At 37.6% G+C, this 13,924-nt stretch overlaps 1 protein-coding gene across 1 annotated transcript in view; it reads right to left on the bottom strand.

Moving 5' to 3' along the window:
* The window catches only part of Sik2 (salt-inducible kinase 2), an 86,424-nt gene that overhangs the window by 60,353 nt on the left and 12,147 nt on the right, over positions 1–13,924 (bottom strand). Inside the window, exon 4 of the mRNA XM_013009487.1 lies at positions 11,174–11,237. Within this exon, the coding sequence (XP_012864941.1) occupies positions 11,174–11,237 (64 nt within the window). The remainder of the gene's footprint in view (positions 1–11,173; positions 11,238–13,924) is intronic.

The following is a 13,924-nucleotide window of genomic DNA, read 5'->3' as shown; positions in this document are numbered from 1 at the left end:
TCCACACTATTTTCCCAACATGTGTCCTATCAAGTGCTATGCAGTCTGACTGCACATGTGCTGACTATGAATTGCTCCATTTTTCTGGTCTCCATTCTCCTTAGACAACTCTGTTTCTTTACTTTATTCCACAATCCTTGGGGTGTGGTGAGGGACAGTTGAGAATTAGGTCTCCTATCTCCCATTTAGGACTATTTGGTAAATAAATTATTTTTTGAATTATTGTACTGTCTGTGATTGGCATACTCTGCAGTGAGTAAAACAGGCCCAGCTGGGAAACTAACATTGGGACACTTGTGATTGAGACTTGGCTACTTGTTATAAGGTAGGGTTCTAGTCTGTTTACATATCAAATAGGGTGCAGTTCTCTATAAACAGAGCAGCAAACTAAATATTCACACAGTTAATCTATGGCTGAGCTGGGGTAAGAATCCAAGCCTAGAACTCCAAAGTTCATTATTTCTTATATAGCACACACAGGAAAATAATGGGAAATAAACCTGGAAAAGGAGCCTAACTCTGTATCAAAACAAGCCTTAATTATTAAAGAAACTGATAGAAAAAGAGCTACAGAAGATTTAAAAAATTACAAATGAAATTAACTGAAAATCAAGTACAAAATAACTGTTAAGAAAAATACTAGGCATGAGGGGCTGGGAAAGTGGCTTAGTGGTAGAATGCTTGCCTAGCATGCATGAAGCTATGGGTTCCATTCCTCAGTACCACATAAAGAGAAAAAGCAGGAATTGGTGCTGTGACTCAAGTGGTAGAGTGCTAGTCTTAAGCAAAAGAAGCTCAGGGACAGCGCCCAGGCTCTAAGTTCAAAAAGAAAGGAAGGAAGGAAGGTAGGTAGAAAGAAAGAAAGAAGGATATGTGGCACGAGATTTAAGTGGGATGCTAATTATAAACTAGAAGCTAATTAATGAGGAACTAAATTGGGCAATGGAAATATAAAGTATATGAAAACAAAAACAAAAATATTTCAAAGAAAATCTGTAAGGCTATAACTGAAATCCTTCTACATCAAATCTTGGAAATAACCAAAAAGTATAATCAACTAATAATTAGCAATTATATAAAAACTAATGGAGGGCTGGGAAGGTGGCTCAGTGGTAGAGCGCTTGCCTTGCATGCATGAGACCCTGGGTTTGATTCCCTAGCAACACATAAGCAAAAAGAAAAAAAGCCGGAAGTGGCGCTGTGGCTCAAGTGGTAGAGCGCTAGCCTTGAGCCCAAGAGCTGAGGGACAGCACACAGGCCCAGAGTTCAAGCCCCATGACCGGACCCCCCCCCAAAAAAACAAAACAAAAAACAAAAAAACTAATGGATTAGATGGGCTGAAAACTGGGAATAGTTTGTAAGCTACAATAAATTAGATGGAACTAAAGAAGAAAACCATAGGCTAAGAACAACATGGACCTTGAAAGATCTCTTTCTCTCTTATACACACACACACACACACACACACGCACACAGAACATCACAGAACATTCAGTGTTTTATGGAACTAAAGAGGAAAACCATAGGCTAAGAACATGGACCTTGAAAGATCTCTCTTACACACACACACACACACACACACACACACACACACACAGAACATCACAGAACATTCAGTGTTTTATGCTCAAAAGTGTATACAGGAATAGGAAAAAGACACGGGACAAAGGCATGGGACAATCAACAGCACTGTTAGTTCAAACACCACTCACTACAAATACATTTAAGTAAAATCAGTCTGAATTCTTACACTCCCTTCGATGTAGTTAGTGCCAGATATGGAAGTAGCTCCTTGCTTATAGTATAGAATGTTAGCTCTGATCCATAACTAAGGCAGGCTGACGATAATTTGCAGGAGATAACTGAAACTCAGAATGGAAGTTAGAAATATGGGGCTGCTTTCAGCAATCTGGTTGTTCAATTAAAGCCAATTATGCTTGTGTTCTCAAACATATGATTTTAATAACAATTTAATTAGCTCTGGTAAATATATACCATCTACCAAATATATGTTCAGAAACCCGACTTTATTTCCTGAGATTTGCAGATACTAACTTTATAGACCCAGAAAATTGCTACAAATTCTTGTACTGCAGGAGTTAAGTCATTCGTTTCTGTTCTTCTAAATCCCATCACTGGTCACAGTACCAAATACATAATATTTACCAAACATACAACTCAGATTTCTTCTCCTTGTTAGGCTGAATGAGACACTGAGGCTCAGAAATGTTATATGGCTTGCCCAAGGATGTTTATAGTACAATTTAATAGGGAACTTGGCCTAGCACACAGACCTTACTTCTGATTTTTTTATAACAAAGACAAGAGGGAGCCTAATAACAACTATTTGAATCATGAATCACTCTTTCATACAGTTACTGTTTTTTTAACTACCAAGATTTACATATAATCCAATTAAGTCTGATATCTGCAAAGATAACTTTATCACACACATTTAATAAAAATTTCAAAGGGAAAGATCTTAAATTTTACATCTAAGGATAGTCTAATTTTAACTGCCTGAACTCAGCATTTGCATACCTTTTCTGAAGAACATGTCAATTCAGTATCTTCCCATACTGACATTTACTATCTTCAGAAGTATGAATGCGATGTTTGTTTATACATCATCTACACAGCAAATTATGTTCAGTCAATAAAAGCCAGAGAACATGTGCCTAGGATGTGATCAGGAAGGAAGATAGAGGGGTAGGTCATTTTATCAGTTCCATACTACCGTCTGATTTTATATTGAAGGAAGTGGGGAGCCACAGAAATACTCCAACCAGAAAAAAGATGACAAAGATGACATCAATACTATACAGAGAACATTTTGGCGGTAGGTAACACATGAAAACCAGCTTAGAAAGGTCTAGTCTGAAGGCAGAGACCCTAGGCTATGGAAATAATTCAAGAGAAAAATGATAGTCAGAACTGAAGTAATGATGGATCTGGCATTTGAGACCCTGGTTAATAAAATTTTAAAAATCAACAACACAACAAAAACAAATAACATGCTGGGAAGGTGGCTCAGTGGCAGAGTGCATGAGGCCCTGGGTTAGATTCCTCAGCACCACATAAATAGAAAAAGCTGGAAGTGGCGCCATGGCTCCAGTGGTAGAGCACTAACTAGCCTTGAGCTGAAGAGCTGAGAAACAGTGCCCAGGCCCAGAGTTCAGGCCCCACACCAACCAAAAACAGTAACAACAAAACCCCACAAAAAGGGCTAGGAAGGTGGCTCAGTGGTAGAGCGCTTGCCTTGCATGCATGAGGCCCTGGGTTTGATTCTTCAGCACCACATAAGCAAAAAGAAAAAAGCTGGAAGTGGCGCTGTGGCTCAAATGGTAGAGCACTAGCCTTGAGCTGAAGAACTGAAGGATAGCACCCAGGCCCAGAGTTCAGGCCCACGACTGGACCCCTTCCCCCAAAAAAACCCAAAAAACAAAAACAAACAAACAAAAAACCCCACAAAAAACAACACTTAAGGTCATGTTGGTTAAAGTGAGCAAAACCTTCAGTTTCTCTTTTCTTTTTTTGTTGGTCATGGGGCCTGAACTCTGGGCCTCTGGGCAGACTCTCAGCTCTTCAGCTGTAGACTAACACTCTACCACTTGAGCCTCAACTCCACTTCTGGCTTTTTCTGCTTATGTGGTGCTGAGGAATCGAATCGAGGGCCTCATGCATACAAGGCAAGCACTCTACCACTGAACCACCTTCCCAGCCCCAACACAGTTTGTTTTACTTAGAATAGAAAACAAACCAGCTACTACTTCCCTAACATAATCTTAAACTATTAAGATAGTAACCAACAGCCATAAAAGCTGTCCCCCAGGGTTGTCTGAGTAACCAAGTGTCTAAAGGTATTTTGATTCAAACAAAGTCTTTTTCCAATGATCACAGCTGGCATCTTAATATGTTACCACTGAAAGGGAAAGACAGGAAATGAATCAATAAACCTCAGGCACATGCTCAGCCTGGAAAGACACAGGCTACCAAGGAGCAGAAGTTTGAAAACAAAGGCCCTGAGTAATTTAATTACCGGACCGGAATCTCCTGACTGCCGGTTTAATTGTTTGAACAGTGCCCAAATTGTCTGTTGAGGTGACCACCCTATGATTTCTGCACCATTTATTACACGTGATCACATGGACAAACATGAAAAACAATTCTAAAGAATGTAGAAACCCTGAATAACTTTCATTAATCACACCTATGATTCCACGGAAAAATCCAAAATCGAAACCTTATCTTTGTAAATAGCTTAGACTCTCTTTAGCAAATTCACTTGCCATCCCATGTTCCATGCTACCTGACCAAGAAAATAATACTCTTCAGAAACAAGAACGAATTGCTAAATACTGGGAAAGAAAAGTTACCTAGCTTAAATGTATATGCTCTATTTACCACAGTACTCCGAAAAGGTTATTCTTATAGAGGTTTGGAAGTTGGAAGAAAGGAAGTAACTATGAGATGATTAACTATCAGTAAGTATCCAAAAACTATTCATTATTCAGAGGAAGCCCATTTTCTCCTTGGATTCAATTAGTATTTCCTCTTTCATGTTTATTTCCCGAAGAGTAAATATTTCTTACAAAAACTGAACAAAGATGTACCTCAGACTGCTTAACCTGACAGTGTTCTACTATTGGCTTCATGAGCAAACAAGGCCAAAATAGACAATTATACTATTCATTCAATAAGCATTTACAAAATGCTTTGTACTGTGCTATTTTTTTTCCAGAAACCTACAATCTGTTAGAGAAAAAAGGATACCAGGCTTTAAATAATGAAAAACAGTATATGGATTAATTATTAGTTGGGCAGAAAATTTCATAGATTGCTTTATAAGAAAAAGATAAACATGGATAGAACTGAGAAAGACTATGGAAAGGCTGAAATTTCAGCTAGAACTTTATTTTTTAAGGCGGACTGGAATATGTAGAGTGCAAAGGCTTTCCAGGGCTCCAAATAAACAGGAGCACAGATTTCGAATTAGGAATTTACATGTTCTATTTTGAGAACCACTCAATCAAGACCAGCTTGGGTCTTGCATTTCCTGAGAGATAAATTTATTTTGTCATTAGATTTGGTAAATCATTAGGGCTTCAACCCTATCCTTTAACTTTTTCATTCAAAGTTGGTGCTCTACCACTTGAGCCAGAGCTTCACTTCACAGCTTTTTGGTGATTAATTGTAGAAAAAAGTCTCATGGACTTTCTTGCCTGGGCTGGCACGAGCCATTGGCATCCTGTTCAACTGCCAGTTTTCAAAGTACCTTTCAAAGCCCTAAATGTTTCCTATTTCCATTGCACACCAGGAAATATAGAGGCAAAGCTCAATATCATATCAACAGAAACTGTTATACTCACAGTGGACAAAAAAATTAAATGCTTTCTCATTTTCTAGTCTTTAATGATAATATATTAAATTAATGGTATCCATCAAGATTCAATTCAATGCTTAAGGAGATAAAGGGAGAACAGATGAAACTGAAATGAGCAAAGTAACTGAGACAGAATCTTGTTAAGTTCAAAGAACTTTGAAGTCTATAACTAGTTATCACATTACAGTGATTATAAGATCAGAAGTCAGACTATAGCTTTGAATCTTAGCAATATTATTTTGTATACTTGTTCTGTAACTAGGCCAATTATTTAAACTTTGTGTGCCTTAGTCTCTTCTATTATAAACTGGAAATATTAATAGTACCCATCAATTATTCCAGAAACATACATTATTGTTAGTGCTTTTAAGGACAAAATATAATATTTGTGGGGGGGGGCACTAGGGATTAACCAGGTCCTTGTGCATGCTGGGTAAAAACACTCCATTCTACTGAACTAATAATCCCAGCCTGAATGTAATGAGTTTTGATGGCCTAGTTAAGGATCCTATTTCAAAAGCAGTGAAAACTCCAAAACAGTTCAAAAAGGATTAGATGTTTAGCTTACTTAGAACCTCTAAAAGAAACCCCAGAGGGAAATTTTATTCTAGATTTAGTTTGTTTCAGGAGTGTATAGATAAAATTCTGTACCTGACTATGTCACATTTGGCAGCCTGAAAGCTTAAAGCAAAATGTGAAGCTTTTAGGTCTTTATCTTCTGCTTATTTGTGGTCCTTTGCTCCCTTGATAACTGTTTTCTGTTATATGCAATCTCTGGTTCAGCGTGCTTATTATTTATATTTGAGAATTATTTTGGCATTGTTCTGTTAAAACACTTCAGCTCTTTGTAGAAGAGGTACAGTATACATGACCATTGCTAGATTTACCTTCCTGAAAATATTTTTTTATCATCATCATTATCATCTTTTGGCTTAAAGGAAATGGTCACACTAACAAGTAATCCTAATCCCTTTTCCTAACAACTCTTCCTACAGCTGATCCTATACACCTCTTAAGACTTGCCTCTTACATACTTTAAGGAAGAATTTAGAATACTGTGCATAAAGCAGAAGAAAAACCAGAAGTAACACCACAAATATATAGGAAATGAAGGTAAATCTAAACTAATCAGCTAAAAGTGGTTTGCCTCTAAGGAATGGAGAGGAGGGAAGTCTGATTTTTCTGTAACAAACATTATAGAATTTGCCATCTTAAATTTAAAAAGCTAAAACTCTTTTTTTTGGGGGGGGGGGTCCATCATGGGGCTTGAACTCTGGGCCTGAGCACTGTCCCTCCCCTTTTCAGCTCAAGTCTAGCGCTCAACCACTTGAGCCACAGCACCAATTCCAGTTTTTCAAGTGATTTATTGGAGATAAGAGTTCCACAGCTTGGGGCTGGGAAGGTGGCTCAGTGGTAAAGCGCTTGCCTTGCATTCATGAGCCCCTGGGTTTGATTCCTCAGCACCACATAAGCAGAAAAAAAAAAGCCGGAAGTGGCACTGTGGCTCAAGTGGTAGAGCGCTAGCCTTGAGCTGAAGAGCTGAGGGACAGCACCCAGGCCCAGAGCTCAGGCCCCACCACTGGACCCCCCCCCCCAAAAAAAAGTTTCACAGCTTTTCCTCCCCCTGCTGGCTGTGAACCTCTATCTTCAGATCTCAGCCTCTTAAGTAGCTAGGATTAGAGGCGTGAGTCACTGGGACCAGGCTAAAAAGCTAAAACTTTTAAGATAGAAAGATATACAATAAGAAGAAAAATGAAAAAAGAAATAGAAAGTTTGATTTACTAACTGTACTGGATAGTATAATCTGCACATAATTGTCCACATGTATGGATAGCCAGTACAAAGAAGAGCCCCTTCACTTACTTGGAGCTATCTCAGTTGTCTATGAAAGAGATTGGGTTTTATCCAATAAGTAAGAGGTAGGGGAGTGGAGGTTACTAAATACTCGTGTAGTATAATATAACAATAGTAGCATGGGAGTATGAGAAGATTAAACAGGAATTATGCTTAAATGTAATTGACTAGGAAAGAAACAGAGTACATACATGAGATCTTCATTGAGTAGGGAGGTGATGAAAGCCTAGATTAGGATAATGACTAGGGAAACAGAAGGATTCAATTTTGAGTCATTTTGCAAGAACACAGGGTATGATTTACTGGCCAACTAAATGTGAAACTAAAGGAATGGGGGAGGGGGACATGAAATAAGAAGGAGGAATTCAACAGCCTCAGCACAGAGTAGGACTAAAAGAATACTTATAAATACTGATTCCAAAGTTATAAACCTGAAAGATAAATCTTCAGATATAGTTCAAATGCATATTTCAGTTCTATTTCAGGAGCTCTTTTTTGTTTAAGTTTCCAGCTGACTTGGAATATTTTTGGCTCAATTCACTTAAAACTTTATACTTATTTTTCACTACTTGACTAATGCTACCTGGACTACATCTTCTTGTATGTGCAGCAGATACTGAAGCATCAGTTCTTTTACTTAAAACTGTCTCATGCCATTACCTTGTTTGCAGTATTATTACAGTAGTCATTAATTACAGAAAATTCAAACGTAACTAAAATGGTTATGTTAGCAATTTAGAAACAACTCTGGAGCCAATGTAAAAAACACAATGGTTAGGAAATGATTGCTTAATATAGACAGGCAAAAATTAGGACACCTGAAAAGAAGCATTAGTGGGAACAGAGAAAGGTCTTCTTTGAGACATCTAAAAGCTGAACGAGCAGTGTCTAAAACCATCTGAAGAGGGTAGAAGCAATCAACACTGACACTTTGCTCAGATGGCTTTGTTCATGATTAAGTCAAATAAGGAAAGAAGTAATTTTTCTGACAAAAGACAATGAGTTTTATTGAGCTAAAAACTATGATAAAGAGAAAGTAAATGAAAATAAATGGGACAAATGAGCTCCATTCCCTTTAGAATCTTCATTTTAAAATATGGAAGATTATCCAAAGATTTCATCATCCCTTCAAAGTATATTCTATTGCTCATTATCTTCAGCACTCATGAAATTAACTCTACCAGAATGGAAATAAGATAACTAGCATTCATTGTCCAACTCATCTATCTTCAACAGGTTTTTTTATGCTTTTTTTTAAGGTAATAGGAAAATTTATTATTGAAAAGTACGGCAGAGAAAGACAGCATGTGGCACAGACATGTCAAAGAAAAGTGCACAGCAGATTCATCTTCTCAAAGCTTTATAACCACCTCCTTCCTTCTCTCCCTCCTTCCTTCTCTCCCTCCCTCCATCTCTCATTTTGCAGTACTGGGGACCCAGACCTCCTAGAAAGTGCTCTATTATTGACCTACACTCCTAGTTCTTTTCAGACTTTTACTTGTACATGTGTCTACTGTATTTTACATTAATGCTTTATATGTTAAACCAAATTATGCCTCAATTTATTCCAAACAATTTGCTCCAAACCAGTGGCAAAGTAACTGAGACCACCTCATTTTCATAGAAATGACACTGAACATGTAAAGCCGGTTCCAGTTTAATAAAACTATAGCTTAAAGTTTAAACATATCTTGAGTAAAGACAAAAAAAATCTTTCACTTGACTTTATTACCTCTGGCAAGTATCTCCCTACTTCTTCTCTCCCATTAAGCAGCAGAACTGCTTGAAGGAGTTGTGTATTTTGCTCTATTTTTGTTCTTTTAAAAACTGACTCTATTACACAATTCAAACATGCATAAAAAGCTGATGAAATCCTACAGCAAACTTCTCACATACTTATCATGTAAGTTCAAGAATTAGCAAAATATGGGGCTGGGAAGGTGGTTCAGTGGTAGAGCGTTTGCCTTGCAGGCATGAGGCCCTGGGTTCGATTCCTCAGCACCACATAAGCAAAAAGAAAAAAGCCGGAAGTGGCGCTGTGGCTCAAGTGGCAGAGCGCTAGCCTTGAGCTGAAGAGATGAGGGACAGCACCCAGACCCAGAGTTCAGGCCCCATGACCGGACCCCCCCCCAAAAAAAAAGAATTAGTAAAATATGTTTAACCAGCTTTCACCAATATACTTTCCTTTCCCATTCTGTTCTCTTAAAAAAGATTACTGCATATTAATTGTACAAAAGGGGTTTCATTATATTTCCACACATGTACCTAATATACTTTGGTCATATTCATTCCTCTTATTTGTTCTTTTAACCCCTTGCATCTAGCTTTTGCTCCAGTCACTCAATCAACACGGCTCTTACCAACTGCCAATTATAAGCATTGTTTGACACAGATGTTCACACCTTTTCCTGGGAAGGACTCCTTTTCCAAATTATTTGCAGCCTTCTCCTCTTTCCTAACCTTTTTATGTTTGAGTGTTTCAAGGTTTCAGACCCTGATTTTTCTATATTTATCCATAGTACTTATTAGGTGGTCTCTATCTGAAGAGAAATCATACTGATTTTACTTCTAAAATATATTCTGAGTTTGACCACTCCTGACTCCCTGTAGAGAGTCATGAGCTTCAATTCTGGCCTGTATTATTATCTACTGCAACAGCCTCCTACCTAATCTCCTTGTTTCCACCCCTTCCCAGTCCAGTCTATTCTCAACACAGCACTGTATGTCAAAGTGATGCTTTCAAAATGCTAACGCAGATGCAGTGACGTCTCAACTAAATCTCGCAAAAAAAGGTTCCCTAAGTTTATTCAAGGTGAGAGAAAAGTCCTTAGAATGGCTACTGAACCCCACACCTGCCCTGCTCTTGCCTCCCATTTACCATTTCAACTGTATTTCCTATCAGTCTTTCTCTTTCTCCCTTACTTGCTTCCAACATACTGCCCTCCTGATTATCACCTGAATATCAATACAGGCACACTGTTGTCCATGGCTTCTGCATTTACACATCTCTGGATATTCTCCCTTTCCTATATCTGGAAGACTGTATTTTCAAGTCTTTGTTCAAATGTCCAAAAGGCTTTCTTTGACCACTTTATTTAATATCTCAACCAACTCTTCCACTTCCCCTGCCTCCATCTTTGCATGTAATGAAGCAGCAAAATATGAGCATATGAGAATATGAAAATTATTGTTGTTATAATTGTATTCCAGATTTTCAAAAAGTTTAGTAAAACCAGACACTGGTGGCTCATGCCTGTAAGTGAATTGTTCCTCAATAAAGTTGTTTGGAAAACAATTTTGACATAATAAATTATACAGGACTGTAGTCATTCACACACAGTAAAACCAAAGGAGGATACTATGAGAAGAACCCAAAGGCACAAGCTCTGTGCCTCTTCTCACATAAAACAATATTTATTGAAATGAAGTCCAGTAAAACAAACAAGAGTCTTTGGACTTAAATTTGGGTTAAGTGCCAAAAATATTTAGATACTTTCACTGAATTCATAGTGTAAAACTAACAGATATTTTAGATGAAAGCTAGAACTAATAGACTATATAAGCGTTAGAATGAATCATAGAGGACAATTAATCAAATCCTTTTTTACTAGAATTAAAGGAACCATGATTCAGAGGTTTGGTGACGAGGTCTGAGGTCTTACAATTACGATGACTACCTCTCTCAAGTGTAAAATCAACACTTTCAGGGATTGTGTTATTTAGATAACCAGGGCCATAGCAGTACTCAATACCTGTTGTGATGGCTTTTCTAAAAAGAAAGGTAAAAGAAAAGATAAAAAAGGAAAAAGAAAGTCTCTTGCAATATGACCGGAGTGTCTCCCTCTCTTTGACTATCTAGTTTTCAACCAAAGGGGAGAATTAGTTTCTTTAATAACATAATTGAAGAAAAATGTATATTCTGTATTTTTAGCTTACCAAATATCTCTCCATTTTTGGCATATTCTGTCACAAGGTACAACATACTCTTGGTCTCCATTACCTATTAAAAAATAATTCCATATTAGTCTGTCAGGAAGCACAAACCTTTACCACATGTTATACAGAGTTACCTAAATTCAAACTATTCATAAAAGAATCTGCCTTACAATATCTTATGCTAATATTTTTTTTTTGTGAAAAACCTAGATCTTTGCTCTTCCTAAGTGTGGTCCATGGCCCAACAGGCCCAGGTACCTATTAGAAATGCAGAATCCCAAAAGCCAGGCTGCATTGGCTCACTGTAATCTCAGCTACTCAGGTAGCTGATATCTGAGGACATGATTCAAAGCCAGCAAGGGCAGGAAAGTCGGAGAGGCTTTTATCTCCAATTAACAACAAGAATAAAAAAGTCCCAAGCCGGGTGCAGGTGGCTCATGCCTGTAATCCTAGCTACTCTGGAGGCTAAGATCTGAGGATCACGGTTCAAAGCCAGCCCGGGCAGGAAAGTCCGTGAGACTCTTATCTCCAATAAACTACTAGAAAACCCGAAGTGGCACTGTAGCTCAAGTGGTAGAGCATTTACTTTGAACTGAAGAGCACAAGAACAGCGCCCAAACCCAGAGTTCAAGCTCCATGACCGACCTAAAAAATAAATAAAAAGAATAAAAAAGTCCCACGACCAGTACACAGACACAAAATGCAGAATCCCAAACCTACTGATATAGTTTACTTTTTTTTGGGTACTGGTCCTGGGGGCTTCCTGGTCAAGGCTAGTATTCTGCCAATGCTCCACTTCTGGCTTTGTCTTGGTGTTTATAATTGGCTTTGAATCGTGATCTTCAAACTTCAGTATCTTTAGTAGCTAGCATGAAAGCCCAGCTTAGAGTTTACATTTTAACAAAACTGACAAATGATTTGTATACACATTAAAATTTAGAAATACTGATATAGATAAAAAGTTTTCAAGACCAACTTTTCAACCCCTCTTCTCTGAGTTTTTGAGTCTTCTGTTACCATGATACACAAATTAAGAAAGGAATTATAAGCCGGGCACTGGAGGCTCATGCCTGTAATCCTAGCTACTCAGGAGGGTGAGATCTAAGGATTGTGGTTCAAAGCCAGCCTGGGCAGGAAAGTCCATGAGACTCTTATCTCCAACAAACCACCAGAAAACCTGAAGTGGTGATATGGTTCAATTGGCAGTGCTAGCCTTGAGCTGAAGAGCTAAGGGCCAGCGCCTAGGCCCAGAGTTCATGCCCCAAGACCACCACCACCAACAACAAAAAGAAACGAATTATGGGGTTGGGAATAGGGCTCAAATGATAGAGTGCCTATTTAGCAAACTCAAAGTCCGGGGTTCAAATTCCAGTACTGCAAAAAAAAATTTTTTAAAAGAAATAGAAAAGAATAATAAAACAAGAACTTAGTTTTTTTAAAAAAAGAACTTGTTGATCTAAGATTAGACTAGCTAATCTGGCAGGATGTGCAATTCTTCCTTCTATACTTTAATATTATTACAAAGCACTGTAATTTTAAAACATTGTTTACAAGCATCTTTTACCATTTCAATGCTATTTTTATTTAAATTAGGTTTTCTAGATTCAGAAAGAAGTGTGTCTGTCAATTGTCACCAATTTGATTTTTCAAAATATCCTGAATTAGAAAAATGTTAATTTTGAAATTCAAGATGAGTAATTTTTAGTCTTTGTCCCTGGAACATTCTTTTAAATTAAAAAGTAGTTTTCAGCTAGCTACTGAAAGGCTGAAAACAAATTTTGTCCTAAAATTACATATCAGGCCAAAAAACAAAGTGGTTTTATTTATACTTTGGGCCTAAACAAATACAGACTCAACCTCAACTCTTTATTATAAATAATCAGAATTACCACAAAAGATTTAACCTCAATTTAACCATGTGGTCCGTCAGCTAGGGCCCAACTATCATTAGTTTCTTCATGTGGTCCATCAGCTATGGTCCAACTATCATTAGTTTCTTAGAACTATTTTCTTTAGGAATTTAAAAAAACTGTAAAGGGAGAAATAATGTAAGTTTGACCTAAGAGGCCCCTATAGTTTTATAATTTTAAGAAATATTTGGACTGACACATAGTAGACATGTTGTAAGTCCGTGGTCTCCAATCTTTGTAAAATGTCATTTTCTATTATAAACAGTGTTTAGCTAAATATACAGGTCTGTATACATGCTTATGTATAAACACATTTGTGGATATGCATGCGTCAATATATAAATACATACATTATAAAATATACATAAGAGAATATCATAAACTTAACTAGAAATTCTAATATTTTCTTCTTATACTCCCAAAGACCTGAGCTAATTTATTTGAGTATACAGTAGTATTGGATGACAGGAAAAAAAGGACTGATTTGTAAGCCAATTTCTTTGGTATTAACACTTATTGATTTTGAGCTACTAATGTGATGTTAATCAGCTTGCAAAACTTTTCAGCAAATTCAACCATAAGTCTTACCACGAGTATAGGTTGAGTCTAGCATGCTATGAGTACACCTATCATACCTTGGAGGCCAAAGTCATAGATCAGCATCAAGAGTTTAGAAACCGGGCTGGGAAGATGGCTCAGTGGTAGAGTGCTTGCCTTGCATACATGAGGCCCTGGGTTCAATTCCTCAGCACCACATAAGCAGGGGGGGAAAAGCCAGAAGTGGCACTGTGGCTCAAGTTGTAGAGCACTAGCCTTGAGCTGAAGAGCTGAGTGACAGCGC

This window comes from Dipodomys ordii, unplaced genomic scaffold (genome assembly GCF_000151885.1).
Source record: "Dipodomys ordii isolate 6190 unplaced genomic scaffold, Dord_2.0 Scaffold10, whole genome shotgun sequence".
In the NCBI taxonomy this organism is placed as follows: domain Eukaryota; kingdom Metazoa; phylum Chordata; class Mammalia; order Rodentia; family Heteromyidae; genus Dipodomys; species Dipodomys ordii.
The sequence above is the reverse complement of the archived record's forward strand: the minus strand, read 5'-3'. Positions and strand labels throughout refer to the sequence as shown.